The sequence below is a fragment of the Amblyomma americanum genome, chromosome 1, assembly GCF_052857255.1.
Source record: "Amblyomma americanum isolate KBUSLIRL-KWMA chromosome 1, ASM5285725v1, whole genome shotgun sequence".
In the NCBI taxonomy this organism is placed as follows: domain Eukaryota; kingdom Metazoa; phylum Arthropoda; class Arachnida; order Ixodida; family Ixodidae; genus Amblyomma; species Amblyomma americanum.
Window position 1 is genome coordinate 178,735,605 of NC_135497.1, and position 19,945 is coordinate 178,755,549.

The 19,945-nt window shown below is 45.7% G+C and overlaps 1 protein-coding gene across 1 annotated transcript in view; it reads left to right on the plus strand.

Moving 5' to 3' along the window:
- LPCAT (lysophosphatidylcholine acyltransferase) overlaps positions 1-19,945 on the plus strand; it is a 104,784-nt gene that overhangs the window by 76,676 nt on the left and 8,163 nt on the right. The window contains exons 11-13 of the mRNA XM_077647879.1: positions 2,585-2,738; positions 5,966-6,058; positions 13,050-13,188. Of these exons, the coding sequence (XP_077504005.1) occupies positions 2,585-2,738; positions 5,966-6,058; positions 13,050-13,188 (386 nt within the window). The remainder of the gene's footprint in view (positions 1-2,584; positions 2,739-5,965; positions 6,059-13,049; positions 13,189-19,945) is intronic.

Here is a 19,945-nt window from a genome sequence, read left to right on the forward strand (position 1 = left end):
GTATGGCATAAGTAACATATCCTGCAGCATAAGTAGCTTCTCAACAAAACTTCGTAGGTCTGCATAGAACTAAAAGAACACATAAATGTTATGGTGATGTGAACTATTTTAAATTATACATTTGTGCCTTGTATAAAAAGTGAATCCTGCCATCTGAAGGAATGGCAAATATCTCGAAAGCTTGAGACTAAGTATTTAGATGGGAAAAAATGATTACTAGTATTAGGTTAAACAGACTTTTGGACCTCCTGCATATCAGTCATAACATGTTAAAAAGAATTTAGTGATAAGTTATATTGTGCTACTATTACAGCATATGTGGTACACTTGGCCATATAGGTTTCAAGAATTCTGTTTTCTTAAAGAGCCTCAGAAAGGGGTGTTTGAGCTTGGCATTAAAGCGCTTGCACTATGTAGAGTACAGACCACTGAGTGTCCATACCGCGTACGAGACCTCAAAAGTGAGCGGGAAATTTACAATACATTTTTAAAAATTCCCGCTTTCGCACTTCGCGGCGATGCGCAGTGCCAGGCTTTCGTGCGAAGCCTGGCATGCGATGTCACGTCATGCAAGTGGCGTCAGCAGCCGGGGGTTGTCATTGGTTCACAGCGCCAAATTATTTCAGACACGGGCCGCCGCGGTGGCTGAGTGGTTACGGCGCTTGGCTGCTGGCCCGAAAGACGCGGGTTCGATCCCGGCCGCGGCGGTCGAATTTCGATGGAGGGGAAATTCTAGAGGCCCGTGTACTGTGCGATGTCAGTGCACGTTAAAGAACCCCAGGTGGTCGAAATTTCCGGAGCCCTTCACTACGGCGTCTCTCATGGCCTGAGTTGCTTTGCGACGTTAAACCCGTATAAACCAAACCAAATCATTTCAGACGTTACGCGCTACTGCGGCCACGGCTACTACGCGCACGCTGCAGCCGGCGGAGGTGAGGGGCCGAATGGATGGGGTCGGTGGAGGAGCGCCGCTGTTTTGGCGGTTTTGGCGTGCAAGAGGAGGAGAGGCGCAAAGATGTGGAAGTTCAAATTTTGTGTGCATATAACTCAGCTTCCACAAAACGCATGAAAAAAATTCTTGCTGGAGGATAATTATGAAGCGGGATCCTTTAACATCCCAGACGTATCGCAAATTTATTGGGAGCCCCTTTCTGGGGCCCTTTAATCATTGCATTGTTGGCACTAAAAGGCTTCAAAAAGGTCCCATTTGGTGGCAGGTTTTGAGTTGAAAGCAACCTACATTGAAGATTCCTGTTCATAAAGCAGTGCCATAACACAGAGCTATGTGAGTGCATGGACCAGCTTTGAGCAGAACACGCAGTGGCTTTTCTATGCCACCTGCCATAGTATAAATGTTCAAGCGCGGTCATATGTGCTATGATCTGTGCTTGACGGAAGTGGAGGTGGAAGCCAAATTCCAGCATGGCCTAGTGACCAGCCAAGTAAGCAGGCCACGCTGGGCACACTACGCTGTTGAATGCTATGAGTCAAGCTTGTGTATCTTATTGCCTTGAATGTTGTTGCAGTTTTGTTGTGCCCAAATGGCTGTCACTTGTAGCTGTTAGCAAAACATTCAAACAATGAAAATACAGCTATGCATTGTGGACATTGTTTCTTGATACGAAAGAATTTCTCGGAGCTGTCTCAAATTCAAAAGTTCCTGCATGTTACCTTGTGTAGTTCACTTGTTAATGCGGTTTAAATGTATGCCTACTGATGCTTTTCCTTTCTCTGTGAAGAAATCACATTCAGCATACCCCTCTTGCAATGTTGTTGATTTTTCCAGTTGTGTAGATTTTTTCTGGATGGTGCTGATTGTTTTCATTTGCATATGTGCCTGTAACACGACATTGTGTGCACAGCTCCTCGCACAGCTTCTGCCCTCACCGTTTGATCACGTTTCACCGCGACACTTGCGGTAGCACCGGATGTACAAGTCTGCCACTATGGATGAGATTGGCACGCTACATGCAATATAGATACCCCGGAAAGCAGAAGATTGGGCAGCCGTGACCGTAGCTCAGTTGTTAGAGCAGCACCAGGCTCACAATTCGGAGGTCATAGGTTTGAATCTCACCGGTGGCATGTGGTGGTTTTTTCTTCTGCTTTCGAATCAATTATCTTTAAGCAATTTAATATTTACACTTTTAATCCACTATTAATCAACACCACAAATTTAAAAAAAAAAAGAAAAGAAACATCCCCTATGCTCCTCTGTTTCGGTGACTATTGGCTTCCTTCATGTATGTCGTAACGAGCCGCTTTTTTTCCCTATTTCCTTGAAATTGCCTAGTCATTTTACCATTGAACACCTATTGCTTTTAAACTTTGTTTTACAAGTTTTCATATTCACCTCATATGACTGCAATGCTTGTCTACTGGACCAAAAATGCAGTGCTGCATGTAAGTGTTTTCGTGTTTTTAGACATATGATCGCATTTTTATCTGTACTTCCTTATTTTTATCAGTTGTTTTTGTAATTGTTATCTGCTTAATTTTGTTTTCGTAACACAAAGTCCTCTTTTAGCTTGCTTCCTTTACTGCATCATAAATTACTGACTACCATCTTATTGCATTCTCATAGTATCCAGTTCCGAGACCTAGGAGATGTGATTCTGAAGGTGAAAGCTGCCATCAAAAACCGTGAGAGCTCAAGGGTGAGCTTCTGTGAACTAGTTTCTATCCTGGGAGTGCCCTCAGACGAGATTTCCCGGGACGTCTTCGAGGTTCTTGACATTGTAAGCTGTTCATCTTTCACTTCGCTTTTGTACCAGATGTTCATTTATGTGTGATTCGGTCTTTTCTTCCTGTGGACTTTGTGGCGCTTATCGAGAACAGTATCACCATATTTGTGGAAATATAGCTATTTTCCTTCAATAGCCTGGTTTAGAATGCACCTTGATGTAATACTGCATTTGGAACCAAAGTGCGATAACAGCACGAATTTATTTCTCACCCACCAGGCTTTTGAGATGTAAGGGAAAGCCAGCTTCTCACGAACCCTGCCTACCGAGGCCAAGCGCAAAGCATGCACTGGCAAGAAAGGGTTGCTGCAAATGTTAAAAGAGGGTGGAACAGGTTGTTGAGATAGAAGATAAGGCAGTGAAACAGTTGTGAGGAGTAGGGATTAGGAGAAAGGGTGAATGGGCACAGAATTTCCAGTGTGTCAAGTGACCTGGAAAACCTGGAATTGCCAGGGAGATTTTGTGTACCTGGAAAAATCGGGGAATTGTTGGGGTACCATCGAAAAGTGGCCAAGTCAGGAAAAAGGCCAACTGAAATTAATGCAATGATCTGCCATGAATTTGATGGTACTGTTTGAGCCCAGCATGTGATCCATTCACATTGGCATGACATCATTTTGCTTCTGACATGCGTAAAGCATGGCAGCCTGTCTGTTTTAGCTGTCTTTTTCTTGGTGTCCATGAACTGAGCACTGTACACATACTAATTTGTTCTGTACTGTTTGCCACACTTCTCAGCGAGTTTGGGCTAGTGCAGATTAATAGATGTAGCTGTATTCAAAAGTGTTTCCTGTTGAATTAGCCATAGCAAGTAATGTGCAAATTTCATGCACTTTTGTTCTCATACGAGGCACCACGCGCCACCCTAGCATGGCATCAGAATCGATCTGGAAAGCATGCTCTCGGGCCGCGTTTGCCTCGTAAGCCATGTAGAAACAAAGAGATAAGGCTAGTTGCTCTGTGGTTCGAGCTGTGGTGATGAGGTCATAAAAAACTGTTATTTTTTGTGAAAATAACCTTGTGTTTGTCATGTGGCATTGCTACAGTTGAAAGGGGTGCCGAAGTGAGCAAAGGGTGCCTTCAGTGGAAAGGCAGGAAAAAACACTGCTTTCCAGAGATGATGAGCCAGTCAACCTTTGTCACCCTTCATCTATAACGGTTCCTTGTTGAAACCCTGAAATAATCTCAGGTAATGCATTGAGCAGTGTATGAAGCCACTGTATGCACGCGGAGTATGTTGTTTAGGTACTTTTCCAGAACCTTCTCAAAGTGGAGCTGTCACCTCCTTTTGTGAAAGCACATATAACGCTATCACATATGGTCGTCACTTTTGCCAACCATTTGTACAGCATTCAAACTTGTGAGCATAATTTTAACCAACTCCTAAACCTGAGAGCTCAGATGTTATTGTTGTTAGTTGCTGTTAATAAAATAACAAAGGAAGGAAGAGATGTTGCTAGCCACGGCATCTGCCGTCAAAACCGGAAGCACCTGAGCTGCGGCTAACAGGAATAAATGGACAGGGGGAGGAAATGATGAGCGATAGTAAGAATAAAGGTTAAGAGCTCAGATCAGTCAGCCAATTTTGGTATGCTCAGAAGAAAAACAGCTGCCAAAAATGCTGATTCCTGGTCTAAATGTGACAGCGCTTTGTGGGCCGGTTACGGCTAGGGATCACAGTGTAGTGAAACCAATACGCAAGGGTTAAGCGGGCCATATGCCACCAAGAATGCTATGTTTGGAGTGCCATTCCACAGTTGGAGCTGCACGTTTAGATGTCGTAAGGTAGCGTGGAAGAGGCTGACTTGCTAAAAATCTCTCACATTGTAGCTGAATCTGCTGCTGCTCACTGATTTTGAGCATCATCATATGTTTCTCAGCAATGCCCCATGCCATGTCTCTCGTAAGTTGACCTCACTTGACCTGCTAGCAGGAAATGCACCTTATCTGTGTCTGAACTGTTCTCAAGATCGCCACTTGCAGGAAATGTTGGGCAGCTGACGAAGTCAAGCTGTTATAACTTTTATGACTGAACACAGTTGTGCTTTGAATAAACTGTACTTGTTCTACATGATTTCCTTTCATTCATTATGAGATACTCGATAGGTGTTAAGATATGTTAAATGACGAGGAGGAGGAGTAAATTATTTGTGTGCAATGTCTGCTTCTTTTCATTCCTGCATTTTGTGAAAACATGTTTGTCTTGCAATTTCAACCATTTATTTTGATATTTGAACTACTCAAGAATATATTCAGTTGTATTTGCAGCAAATTTTTGTTACTCTTACTGCTTCAAGATGAAAAATCTGACACACATAGTGGAGACATCAGATGCTTAGAAAAATAAGGAAAAGGGTAACCACCAATAATAAAGAGCTGGAAGATAAAAGGCAACTATGGTTTCAGAAATCACAGTTTGAAGCTGGACTTCCTTCAGGTAGAAATCGGCTCTCTCAAACAGGAAAAGCAGATCTGTTTTCAGCAGTTTTGCAGCTTCAGTAAATGATTTTTTGCTGTGAATAGATCACGTAAACTGTCTGTTATCATCGGCCACTATATTTTCCTGCATCTTCAGCGGTCAGGGAATTTTGACTGAAACAATCAGAGAAAACATGGTAAAGTCAAGGAATTTGAAATGAGTCACTTGCTAGACTGTGCAGCATGAAACGCAAAGCAGCAAGGCAAGAAGATGCGGCGTGGCAGCTGCTGCTGCATGAAAGGAGCAGGCATTAATGCATGGGAGGCTTCATGTGGAGCTTCCTACGGAATATTGCAGATTCTTTGTTCCCTATTCCTGGAGCTTAAAATTTTCTGCTGCAGAAAATTAGGGGCATTAGCCCATGGCACTCTTCGGGGAAAGCTGCCCTTGCACCATAAAAAAAGTAAAAACAAATTGGTATTAAAGGAGAGAAAGTGAGTTTATGAGCATTTTTATGACCTCAGTTTGCCATTTTTCTTCAGCTTATATTTTAAAAATTTTCTTCAGTTTAGTTTGTTAACCTAAATTGTTACCTTTTGAATGTGTGCCGCCGTGGTGGCTCAGTGGTTACGGCACCCGGCTGTTGACCCGAAAGATGCGGGTTCGATCCCGGCCACAGCGGTCGAATTTCGATGGAAACGGTGGTCAAAATTTCCGGAGCCCTTCACTACGGCATCGCTCATAGCCTGAATCGGTTTGGGATGTTAAACACCCATAAACCAAACCTTTTGAATGTTTTCAGGATCGAACAAAACAAATGGACCTGCGAGCTCTCCTGGCTGCCCTCTGGCTTGTTCACCGAGCAGAAAGGCATCGAACAGAACAAGCTTTCAAGGTGGGATAATTTTTTAGCAGTCATTTCTTCTGCAGTTGGCATGGTATTTTATAGCAATGGAGGCTATTCGATAAAAGTATTGAACATTTAAAATCTTCTGGTTGACAGCTTGCAAACTGAACAGAACAAACCCACTGTTGAGTCTATGGAATTAATTGAGAGAGGCTTATGTTGAAACATAACAGTCCTGTCATACAATAGACAATTGCTATGAAGTTCATGAGAATTGAAAATAAAGTTAGTGCATCTACTATCTTTTAATCTGTGATCTACAATGCACAAACTCTGGGCTAATGTTGCCTGCTGTGCCATCTCTTTGAGAGCTAATCAGTGAGGTTATGAGCATAAGCTCTAAGTTCACAGTGCATTCCATTCCACGCGCAAGGAGAAAGTGTGCTGTGTCACTAGTGCCGCATATTTTGAATGATGAATTTTTATGGTGTTGCATTTCTGCAAATCACAGGGTTTTAATCGCTGCAGTGGGGCTACAATGCATAATGGCACGACGTGTTTCTACTTCCAAGCAAGGGCACTCCTGAGCTCACAGTGTGTACTTATATTCTTGAGGAAGTGCTGGTAGCTTTCCGAAGACAGCAAAGTTGGTATAACGGCATTAACCAGAGGTTTGTGAATTTATACAGACCAGGTTCAAGAAAAGAAAGTACTGCCATTCAAGAGGTTTTTACATGTTATGGCTGAAGCTGCTTAGCGCTTCTGTAAGCATGGATGTAGTTTTTAACCTGATTATTTACACTGAAGATTTTTCTGTTGGTGTTAGTATCACACTTGGAAAATGGTTGACTATAGCATGATAACAATAATGGAATGCATGTTATCATAAACCTTTTAGTAATATCTTGCAGCTTTATATTTATGTGATCTGTGCTTTTGTCCTGTTAGGTATCCCATGGGAGCCAAGAGGTTGTTGTAATACAGTGTGCAAAAGTGCATCGCCTCTATTACTTCTTTTTGCCATGAAGTTTGCAACTGCTTTGGGTAACCTGCTGTGGGGCCTGTAGGAGTAATGGTTTGTCGTTAAGACACAATTAGGCACTATACAACTGCAGATGATTCTGCAGTGATACCACAGTGGTAGCTCTGTCTTGCAGCTGCGGTATGCGGTATAAGTGCAGCTTGTTGGAACATGTGGCTCAGCTGTGCATTTTCTTTATGATATTACTTGATTTGTTTACCTCTAGTTCAGATTTAAATGTTCTCACCATTACACCATTGTAATACGATAGTCGAGAGGAATTAATGCATATGCTTGTGTTGTAATTGTTGGTTTGTTGCTAAGGGCCGCCCTTTTTTTTTTTTGCGATATTGGCGGGGTGCAGCCCTCATACAAAAGAAGCAGTTTTCAGTTCAGTTTTGGAGCTATATCCCTGGGAAACCAACTTTATTGTACCATACAGTCTGATGTTATATATATCTGGTTCGTAGTTACAGATACCTGTAATGTTCATATCACTATCACTGTCACCACTGCTCTCTGATCTGGCTCCTCACCACTTCCATAAATGAAGTAATCTTCAGCAGTATCCATTACATTTCAAATTCTTGTAAATTTAAAACTTTTAACAACAAAATCCAGTGGCACCGCATGCTGTGTATTCTAAATTCATGTTTAGACAATCTGAAGTGATGCTCTTCTTAGATCGTAAAAAAGCGCACAAAAAGCACTAAGAGAGAATGACATATGGACAAGAGCACTCCTTACCCAGTCAGCCAACGTCACTTCATCTTCAACCGTTGCTGTCCCCTCTGAGTGCAGGTGTCTGAATTCTGTTTTAGATGCACACAGCTGCACAGCTGTGAATGCTGGAAGATCATGTCATGCTTGGATCAATTAATTATAAAAATATTAACTGTTGGCTTCCAACTGGAGAGCTAAATTCTAAACTTTCTGACTGTTTGGAAACATTTGCTAGCTGCAAGCTTAGCAACATTTTAAAACATACTTGTAAGGTAAAGTTGGCACAGTGAAGACACCAATCGGACTGTCGGTTTAGAACAAAGAAAGGGTTCGGTTGGACCCCAACTGTAAGTGATGAAACCAATTGGAACCTCAAGAACCAGTTGGATGATCCACTTGGAATGGCAAAATCAATTTCACCCGGTGGTTCTTTTTTTTTTGACTGGGCCACTTCAGTCACCTGCTTGCATGGGAGGCCTTCAATGTTACCTATATGTGCAGCCATCATGAGTAACCTACTGTCATGAGCCATGAGCACTGAGCCATACGTAGTGAACTGACTATACCTGATTTTACTTGTGTGTGCACTCCATTTTCAAATTTTTGTCCCTCCCACAAATGGATTGTTCTGCTGTGGTGTTGGTTTATTGCCTGTTGCCAAATTTAATTAACTCAAGGGTAATAAACATGGCTTGAGTGCAATAATCATGCTTGTCCCCTCTGACCTGAATCCACTGTAGTGATGACTCTTTCATGCCATAGGGTCAGGGTCATATCTCTAATTGCTGTCATTGAGATACTGAAAGGGGACTATTGCTGTCAGCCTAATGTGGATAATCACCTAGAAAAACCCATATTCTTGGTGCCCGAATGGGTCCAGAGGTGTCACAAGTCTGGTCTGTGTATGAAACTACCAACACACAGACTGTAGCCATGGTAGTGAGGAGGACTGACTTAGTCTCTGCCAATGTTGCCAGAAGTGACAGCACAAAAACAGAGTTAAACAGCAATGACTGCTACTACCACGAGAGCTCATATTTGCATAGACTGATGTCAGTCACTGAGATGTCTTATAGCGTTATGACCTAACCATGCTCTACGGGAGGGGAAACAATGTTGTGATGAAAGCACTTTTGCACACAGATTGATGGTAGAAGTAACGCTACTACCCATTCTACTGTGCCCGTCAGCTAGTTCAAGTGCAGTGTGAATGTCACAGATCTCATAGGTAGCCCAGAGGAAAGCGCAGACAACTGCTTACTTTCCCGTGGTGATAGCATTAACCACTTGGATAGTTATTGCTCAGTGGGGAGCATGTTTGGCATAGCCTCGGCACATACGGAGGCTGCTTGCATTACGCTGTCTGTGCAGTGAGCGTATTAAATTTCTTCGATGGAATCCTGCTCAGAGCTATTTCTGTCACTTGCGTCCGTGACAGAAATAACTGTGCCCGAGGTGCAAGGGCTGGTTTCTTTCACTTCATTCAATGTCTGCAGGTTTTGCGTCAGCTGAGTGCTATTTTTTTTATGAGTGCTGGCAGCCTAATTCTCCATAACAATGGCAACCATTCCTCTCACAATTAGCAGATTGACCTCCTGAGGAAATGTCCTTTCTGTTTACAAAGACTTGAGAAGGGTTAGAGCAAAAAAAAAATGTAAGGAAAAAGGGGGACTAGGAAAAAACCTTGCAGCCACAGACCTGTCTGTGCTGCAACTATGGACGAAACTGAGTGAAAGCAATAGCGACCATCCCTAGTTCGCATCCAGTGCCAGGCCATGCTGGCGAGCGGCCACATTCAAGTACGCAAAGCCAATCAAAGCAGTCATTGTCGCTGCCAAGCAGCACCAAAGAAAACCAACTTGTGGTCACCAAAGGGACAAGTCGCCAAGAATATGCAGGGCTTTCTCCAGTGCCTAACCACAGTGAAAGCTACAGCAAAGAACTCACTTTAGAGCTCCCCAGACTCTGTGGCTGAGGCTTTACTCACGATAGAGGTTTCACACCTCTTTGCACATGCCCCAAAGAGCTGCCAGAAGCAGCAACACCAAATATGTGAACACCTTGGTGTCGTAATGCTCCTTGAGGCCATTTCACCTAGTTCAACAACTCGGACATCCAAATGTTCCAATTTCTAGACAAGTGCCTAGAGGAATTTCAGCATTGCATTCAGAGCACTGCCTTGAAAGAGAGGAGACTGTACAAAGACTAGAATCTTAGGCAGGATGGCACAGGGTACCATCAACAACTGTTGGTGCACCTTGGAGATCAATGTCTGCAGGTTGTGCATCAGCTGAGGGCTGCTTTGTTGATGATTGGTGGCAGCTTCTCCGTAACAGAAGCAACCATGTCCTGAGAGAGGCAGGCACTGCATTTGTAAAAAAGCATATACAGCAGGGTCAGAGGTACTGTACATTGCCAATTATAAGTCTGCTTTGTTTATAAGTGGACCTCCAACTTGCATCCCCCCTCCCTCCGCTTCCCGCGGGCAAATAAAAGTTTGATTCCAAATATAGGTCGACGCTGCCTAACCCTGCGGCCCTAGCTCGTTAATAAGTTTTTCAGAAGACAGAGTCATGCAAAGAAACATTTACTTGGAGACGTCTCTTACACCCGTCGCCGCTTGTGACAAGGACACAGTCGTGATCATCGCCATCTTGTGAGTCTTTGCTACTGCTGGGCAACGAAAGTGGTGCTGAGATGCCGCACGTTGAAAATGCTGCACAGACAATATCGGTTGGTAGTCCATACCAGGCATCATTGACCCGTTGCACCACTTCGCTGAAAGCAGCATGCTTCAGCCACCCTGTCAGTGTCTTTGGATTTTCCTGTTAGAGCCATTCATTGTAGAATGCACTGACGTGGCCTTTGAACGGCTTGTTCAGGGCCACGTCCAGCGGCTGAAAAGTAGGTGTCAGTCTGCCCCGGAATGACCAGGTTAAATCCAGCGTCCGCTACCGCTTTTTGACACGTTCTGTGATGTGGCCATGGAAGGAGTCCAGGAGGAGCATGCTGTAGGGTTTTAGCAGTGCATCCAGACACCTGCACCACACAAGGCGAAACCATCCGAGGACAATTTCGTCATTAAAAAAAAAACCTTTTCATTAACACACACGATAATTTTAAGTGGAAACTTTTCCTTTGTCGGCATCGTTTTCCTCCTGAACAGTTGAAAGGGTGGTAGCTGTTTTTTAAGCAGACTTGCTTTTGCATCATGTTTGACAACTATTGCCTAATTATGCATGCAAGGGGCACGATGTTATCCGCTGCCCAGTTGAAACTACTTTCGACCCTGCACATAGATTGACTTTGAGTCCGCGTACAGGCTGACTTCGATTATAAGTCTATTCCCCACCTTTGGAAGGTCATTTTTCGAAGAAAAAAAAACGTAGACTTATAATCAGCAACATACGGTTCTAGCTTTGGGCTAGCTGGTTCTTGCAAAAAAGGTTGCCAATGCAATGACACACTTGCACACTATGGGCACACTGTTAGTGTGTAGTGGTGACCCATCCTTCTTCGAGGTGCTTCGACTACAGTCAGCCGCATGAGCTCATTATGCAGCCTGTTTAGGAAGGCTTCCTAGACAGGCAGCTTAGTTTCAATTTTTACTGGCTGCACACACTGTCAGTTTTGCTTGCAGGCTGTTCCCCAAGTGGCGCAGGGTGTAGACTGTGTATGTGATGCTTAGTGTTTCTCATACATACCTATAGAGAGAAAAAACTGATGGCGCTGCACTTCATCCAGCAAGAGTATGCCCAGAAGGTATAGTTTTTTACTTGGCTTGGCTAATGTTGGGCTAAAAGCATGAATTGAGTCATAAAAAATTAATTTTCCCGAGATAAACCTTAAATGAATGTGTTCCTGATTTCCATATGAGCCTAATACCGAACATTCTCTCATGCTAAATTCGTTTAGTAAAAAATGCTCTATTAAAATAATTTATTCTGCACATGCCATTGTATCGTAATGCAGTCATGATCCGCGGTAGAATCCATGTTTCGGCCTAACAGCAGCCAAGACAAATACGAAACCTCATCTTCCCGACATGCCCTTGGTGGACGAAGCACTCTTCAAGAAACCCACATAGGCGGTGGCGCCAATTTTCCCTATAGGTAATTTTGAGAAACTCTGCGAGTGATAGCTCTTTCTTTGTTTGTCAGTGCCGTTAGCCTTCAGCTTTGTCAGGGTGCACGTGCACTCAAAGATGTCTTTCACAGAAGGCTCAGATATGAATGAACATTTCTTGTCTGTTGGCCGCTATAGCCTATTGCCCATAATTATCAAGAATAACCCCCATACAGTCTATGTTATTTTGAATGTTTTCTGTTGTTTCGTGAGCTCAGCAATTACAGCAGGTGGAGATCACGACAGACCAGTACTTGTCAATATTATATCATGCTCTTGACATATGAATGAACTTGCCAGCTAGGTACAGAAAAAGCTCCTTAAAGAGGTTGACCCCGTTCCTTGAGATACCTGAAAATTCTTTTAAAAAAAACAGCTTTCCTTTCCTCAGATTTCAGAAGCTACACTTGTAATGCATGGATGGAGTAGCATATTCATGGTCTCATATTTATCTTGGTGCGAAGGATTCTTCTCACTGGTGATGCTGCTCACTGCGGCACTGCCCAGGCAAAAAAAAAACCATTGGGTCCAATTGGAGCCAACCGGAATGCACTATTGGAACCAATTGGAATGGTTTTTTTTTGCCTATGTAATGGCACATCCAAGTGAGTGTGAAGTGTCACCATATAGTTGCTAAAAGAATGGTATTTTTCTTGGTTTCTGAAAAGCCCGCATTTTGCCATTTGTCATGTTCAGCAGAGTTACAAAGAAGTACTGCATATGACGTGCTGTTAGCACTTGTTGCTGTTAGTCTTCATAACTGTGCGAGTAGATAGCAATACTGTGAAAACATGTCCTAGTGACTATGTGTACCAGTTCAGTACGGTACAATGTCTTGTGTATTTGCAGTGCTTGGCTCCATGTTGGGGCATTTGAGAGCTACTACTGACCTGTTTGTTGAGTGTTCCCAGCAAACACATTTAAATTTGGTCACTTTGCTGTGGATTTAGTATGCAATATGTTAAAGGCCTGTGAAGCTCTCCAAAGGTTCCGTTTGATGCACATTAGGCAAAAAATGCACATTAGAAAGTCAAAGCAAAACGTTTTATTTTGTTTATTTAGCCATGAGGATCAGAATTACCGAATAATTCTTTAATGTCATTTGAATGTGCATCATCGTGGGCAGAAATTTTCACATCATGAATAATTATTGCACTATTTTGCCTGCAGGCATTCTGTGATGGTAGCAATGGAATTCTTTTGGAAGACTTTGCACTGTTCATCTGGATCCTTCTTGAGCTCCCAAGGTCTGCAGCAATGTCAATGTTTCAAAAAATCAGCTCTGCTTCACTGGGACGAGTTTACTTTGGTGAGTGCTTTTTATTATGTTGCAGATCAGTTGTTTACGTATGTGGTTGACAATGTTACTAGGTCGTGTCTTTCTGTGTTACTTTACAAACCCTTTACAAATTTTTCCAAGTAGAATCCTGTCTCTGACGTTGGAAATAAACCTCCAGCTTGGGACTATTGTGGAGTTGATAGTTTTAGTAAATTAAAATATTATTTGGAGAATTGTTTCTTCAGTTAGCAGGTGGCAGTAGTGAATGTGCTGCTGTTGTAAAGGGAAACTGAGGGCGAATTGAAGGTGACCTGTACCTTTGATGCCATGGTGTTGATCAAGGATACAGCAGGTCACATACTGTCAAATGTGGGACACCCTGTCAGGTGGCCATCTTGGCTTCCACCAGCACCTTGGCCCATCTAGCGCCACATGAGCTGATAGGATGCGACCTGCTGCACCCCTGATCAACACCATGGGATCAAGACTTCCGTGCACTGCCCTAACCCGTGCAGATGTCATCTCAGTCATCTCAGACATTTTGTCGATGGCATCATCATGACATCACCTGAAGGCCTGAGCATTCCCCAGTATGCCGGAGCAGCAGAAGAGAGCCCAGTCGAGGAATGGCTGCACCCCTTGAAGGCCAACCAAAGCAGCCGCTGCTTGTGGATCAGAACGGAACATTCTTGCCAGCTTCGGTGATTACGTCACTGGCGAGACATTCAACCTTACAGAGGTCTGTAAAAATGAAGAGTCGTGGGGAAGATCAAGAGAACAATGTGCAACCACTTTGTGTCCAGTCCCGTCAGACCACTCAGTGCACGCCTGGAGTCCCCTACTTGACCAAAGCGTTCTTAAGCTACCCATGTAACTCGTTGCCGCATATGCACGGCCGCCGGCATGGTGTGACTTCAAATATACCACAATAACATAGACCTGACAGAGCCCCATAACTTGCTACTGCAACATGTCTCGGCTTCATGCACAGTGTGTGTGCCGTTGATTTCCATCTGCTCATCTTCCAGCCACTATGAAAGAATGAATAGTCAAAAAGCCTCTATCTCTTTCCAAACATTCACCGTTCAAGCCACCCCAGTCACACCTCCTTCATAAAATCGCTGCAGAGCTACAAACATTCCATACTTCCCTGGATGAGACTGCTCCCAGTCTTCTGAAATCAGAAATCAACAAGGAGCATTCGGGTCTGCCTGAGACTTCCCCCATCCAGCAGAAGCAGCCAACTGGTTTTCAGCAGCTGCCCTTTAGCCGTGGACCACCACAATCTCCACAGGCTTTCCATATTTGCCATGAACCACCCGGACATCCATCACAGCTTCAGGTCATTGTGAAATGATGCTCTCTGCGGTTACTCGTGCAGGTCACCAAGAAGTAGGCCTCATCATCCAGAGTATGTGTCTACAAGCTACCAGCCCCACTATAGAAAATGCTAGACATCATACAGACGGATACTACCACGTTCCCATCATTGAACATCACCGTTCAGGCCATGCGTGCACCACTTGAACGCATCATGTAGACAGTCGAACTTTGCTGGTACAGCTGCACGTGGTTAAGGAATCGCCGCAACTCTTCAATTGAGAGAGCTAACGTCAAGCCTCATGCTCTCTTCACGACAGGAATAGCCTGGCTCCATCAGGAAGATGCAAGCACAGAGTTCTCTCAAGTGGCTTCCCAGGTTTTTGATTTCGACTATCCATGACACATGGTTAATGCTGACACGTGGGCATTAGTGTTTTTGGATTACGCACCCCTCACCCATCACTTCACCTGGGAGGGGGGGACCCTGTGATGGTCCACCTATGAACCGGGGTTGTAAGAAGAGGTATGATGAAGACTGAACATAAAGTTGGGTGGTGGTCGTGGCCTCTGCTAGCATCTCAGTTCATATCCATAGATAACTGCATTCTAACGGCAAAGCTACTACTTTCACTGAAAACGGAGATATCATAAGCTAAAAAGGGGTGGAAAATGAATTACTGGTGCCGCCACAACTGGCAGATTTTATAAGCAAACTACAGTTATGTCGACAGTTTCTTTGTGCACAGATCTCAGAGGCTAGGCTACCCAACATGCACTTAAAAATAATGATCATGTGGTCCATTTCGGTGCAGATGTCATGAATTTCAATTGAGTATCGAGAAATTTTTAAAATTAAATTTTCTCAGCAATAAATGTCTTTTGCTTCTGAAACATAACCAGAAAAAGCCGTAGAATCGATTTTTAGTAAGAACCAAATTGGATGAAGTTGTCCTCAATGTCCCTTTAATATTGCACATCACAAATCACAACTTGTGGCCAGAAAACATTTTTGTTCCATTACACCAAGCTGTTAAACAAAAACAGCCTCTTTTGGTACTATCACTGTATACCTTTCTTGGTACATTCAAGCAGCAAATTAAGGACTTTTTGCTACAGGATACTCTTATTACATTTCTTTGCCATGAATATATGCGTTCACATTGTGGACCAGTGCAAAATGGACAACGGACCTAAGAAAGAGAAGACTACATGGGCACTGTGTCGTCTTCTCTTTAGGTCTGGTGTCGGTTTTGCGCTTGTCCGCAGTATGAATTACTTCCGACTTGCCCAACGACGAAGACGACGAAGAAGACGAAGACGACGACGAAGAAGACGTCGAAGTAGGAGAATACAGATCGGCTCGACCGTATGATACGTGTACTGTTTCATTGCTAATTATCATTACTACGATACAACATGTTTTGGCGACAAGGATGCTGTTTTGATTCGGGACCTTCACGTGGCCTGCTCACCATCCGTCATGAGCTTTTCTGGGCTTCAGCCACCACCACCCTTCCTGCCGACTCCTGGTCGTCCTGCCCTTCCATGGGAGCAATGGGAGCTGGCGTTCCGGAATTACATGCTGGCCTCTGGTGCCTCTACTCTGGGCGCGGACAGGCGGAAGGCCATCCTGCTGAATTGCCTCGGACTGGAAGGTCAGCGCATTTTTTATACATTGGCGCCGCCGTCGTCCACTCCAGCGCCTACAGCTGCGGCTTCGCACTCCGGTGACGAGGCGCCCCGCCTTGACGAATTTGATGCGGCGATATCCATCCTGTCGGAGCATTACAAATCGTCCGTGAATGTAATTGCCGCACGTCATCGCTTTCGCCGTCGAGTTCAGGCTCCAGGAGAGACAACCGATGAGTACGTCGCTGTCCTTCGCAGCCTTGTCGGCGACTGCGGGTTTGGGACCATGGCGGACGATATGATCAGGGACCAGCTGGTGGAGAAGACCTCGAGTTGCCATCTGCGTGAGCGCCTACTCATGGAAGGCTCCTCCTTGACTCTGTCGCGCGCCATGCTCCTTGCTCGACAGTGTGAGCAAGCTTCCCGGGAAGCCAGGGAATTGGCTGAGGAGGACGCTCCAGTACATCGTGTCAGATGCGAGCGCGGATCGAGACAAACACCACCTCAGGCCTATTGCTGCAAGTGCCAAAGTCAACCATCACAACCTGCTGCTGCAATATCAGAGCGCATGTGCTACCGCTGCGGTTCTACAACTCACCTAGCGAACAACCCTGCATGCCGAGCCCGCAACCGCAAGTGTCGTCGGTGCGGCAAGGTGGGCCATTTCGACTCTCTCTGCAAGTCGTCCGACCGTCCTGTTCAAGTTCAGCAAGTTGCAGATACTGCTGACACATCGTCGATGCCGGATGGATCCAGCAGTGCGTCTATTCTCAATGTTGAAAGTAAAAAAAACGGAATTTTCACCTCAGTCCTGATTGAAGGCAAGTTCATCCGCTTCCTGATTGACACCGGCTCATCTGTGTCAATTATTTCTGAAGATCTATACCACCGATTCTTCGCTAAATGTTTCCCGCTTAAATCAACTGCAGTTCAACTATTGGACTATTCTAAGTCTCGGATTATAGTCCAAGGGTGTTTTGTTGCCACAGCAAAGTTCCACGACCGTACCGCCTGCATCCTGTTGTACGTTGTCTCGGGAGGCACAACGCTGCTGGGCCTGGATTCCATTGCCGCTCTACAAATGAAGATCAAAGGTGCATCGTTGGAATGTCTTTCCGTGACACCTGATACGCCTCTGTTACCTCCTGAGCTACGTCCACACTTCGAACATCTCTTCTCCAAGGAACTCGGAGTTGCTCGTGGCTACGTGCACAAAGTCAGAGTGCAGGATTCCGTTTCTCCTGTTGCTTGCAAGCTCCGACGGCTGCCGTTTGCCATTCGTCAGCAGGTGTCCGAGGAACTCCAGAAGCTTGAAGCTCAAGACATCATTGAACGGGTCGACGCTTCCAAGTGGATTTCACCCATAGTCGTGGCTCGGAAAAAAAGATGGCTCCATCCGAATGTGCGTCGATTTGCGTGAGCCGAACAAGGCTATTGTGGTCGACAGTTTTCCTTTGCCTCAAACGGAAGAACTTCTACATTGCTTGGCCGGGTCACAGCGTTTTTCGAAGTTGGACCTTGCCTCGGCTTACCATCAAGTACCACTTAGCCCTGAGAGTCGGGAATTGACCACATTCATTACCCATGATGGCCTCTTCCGCTTCAAACGAGTGTGTTTCGGCCTTGCTTCGGCGGCTTCGGCTTTTCAGAAGATGATGCACTTAATTTTAAAAGGGTGCAAAGGTGTCCTCTTCTACATCGACGACATTATAGTCCATGGCACATCCCGACAGGAGCACCTGACCAACCTTCGTGCTGTTCTCGAGCGCCTGTCCCAAGCCGGACTCAAGCTCAACCACAAATGTGTCTTCGATGTTCCGAAGCTCACTTTCTTGGGGCATGTTGTCAGCGGTGAAGGACTGTTTCCGCTTTCTTCTGCCATCGAGGCGATTACGAAGGCTCCGACTCCATCTAACATCAGCGAGCTTCGCTCCCTCCTTGGACTTGCGGGTTTCTACTCCAAGTTTATCCCGCATTACTCCGACGTCGTTGAGCCTATGCGCGTCCTACTTCGAGGCAGCGACTCCGCCTTCACTTGGACTGCTGCTGCGGATTCAAGCTTCAAACTACTGAAGTCCAAGTTGACGTCATGTGACGTGTTGCATTTTTTTGATCCTGCCCTTCCCGTGGTCGTAACGACTGACGCTTCCGGATATGGCCTTGGGGCAGTGCTTCAGCAAGACAACGGCCATTCCCTGCAAACTGTTGCGTTTGCCTCCCGTACCTTGACACCCCAAGAAAGAAAGTACTCTGTTGGTGAACGTGAGGCCCTAGCTTGCGTTTGGGCGTGCGAACGGTGGCACGTGTATTTGTGGGGCCGGCCTTTTGTTCTACGCACCGACCACAGTGCACTTGTCATTTTGCTGTCGACGAAAGGAACGGGCCATCGGCCGTTGCGAATTGCACGTTGGTCGGCTCGCCTGTTGTGCTACAACTACACTGTAGAGTACCGCAAAGGCAATGACAACTCTGTTGCGGATGCTCTGTCTCGCCTTCCCTTACCGACCACATCATGCAGTGAGCCCAGTGAGTTCGACGCCAGTGACGACGACTTCGTCTGCCTGCTATCGCCAGCCGTGACTCTACAAGAGCTTCAAGAGGCAACCATCAGCGACGCGGCAGTTGCTCAAGCCATTCAGTTTACATCGGCGACATGGCCGGACAAGAAATCCCTACCGGAGAACCTTAGGCCATACTATCTCCTGCGCTCGGAGCTGTCCGTCGTGCAAGGCGTCTTGTACCGAGGTGACAGGCTCGTCGTTCCCGAAAGTTTGCGACGACGCCTCATGGACATCGCGCACGAGTCACACCCCGGGATCAGCTGCACGAAAAGTCGACTGCGAGAGCTCTACTGGTGGCCGCGAATAGACGAGCACGTCGAAGAAATGGTACGGACATGCGTCGTGTGCCAGTCCTGTGACAAATCGGCAGCTCCTCTGCAACCTGTCGCCTACCCAGAGAAACCTTGGGATAAGGTTGCCATTGATATCGTGGGACCTTTCGATCAAGCTCCCAGTGGCTGCCGCTTCGCGATTACTGTCATGGATTATTACAGTAAGTGGCCAGAAGTTGTCTTCACTGATGCCATCACAACTCAAACCGTTCAAGAATTCCTGCTTGGCCTCTTCGCTCGTGAGGGTTACCCTCAAGAGATTGTCTCTGACCACGGACCTCAATTTTCATCGATGGCCATGCAAACTTTCCTCCGCGAACGGGGGATACGCCATTGCTACTCTTCAGTGTACCATCCCCAAGCTAATGGACTCGTTGAACGATTCAATCGAGTGCTTAAGTCTTACATTCAGCTAGCTCTGTGCGAGCGACGCGACCTACGTACAGCGATTGTGGACTACCTCGGTGTCTACCGCTGTACGCCCCATGCCACGACAGGAATTGCACCAGCTGTCCTACTTCATGGCCGGTTGCCCCGCACAAGACTTAACGTCGTAGGACTGCCGGATCAGTCCTTCTCAATGGATCCGTCAAAAGCGCTTAAGCTTTTGCGGCAGAGGCTTGACGAGAAACAAGCGCAATACAAGCTTTATGCGGACCAGCGGAGTGGCGCCCAGTGTCGTGACTTTCAGATTGGCCAGTACGTGCGTGTCCGCAAACCAAATGTGCGAGGCAAACTGTCAGCTCGGTTTTCGGAGCCTTGGAAGGTTGTGGAGCAGCGTGGACCTGCATCATCTGCTGGATGATGGGCGAGTGTGGCACTCGTCCAAGTTTTCTGCGGTTCGCCCAGTAGTAGTTCAGCAGCAACTGTCCTCCTCAGCTCCAGCGGCCCTTTTCGCTGATATTTCGCCGCCTATCGACGGCAACCGAATGCCGCAGCCCA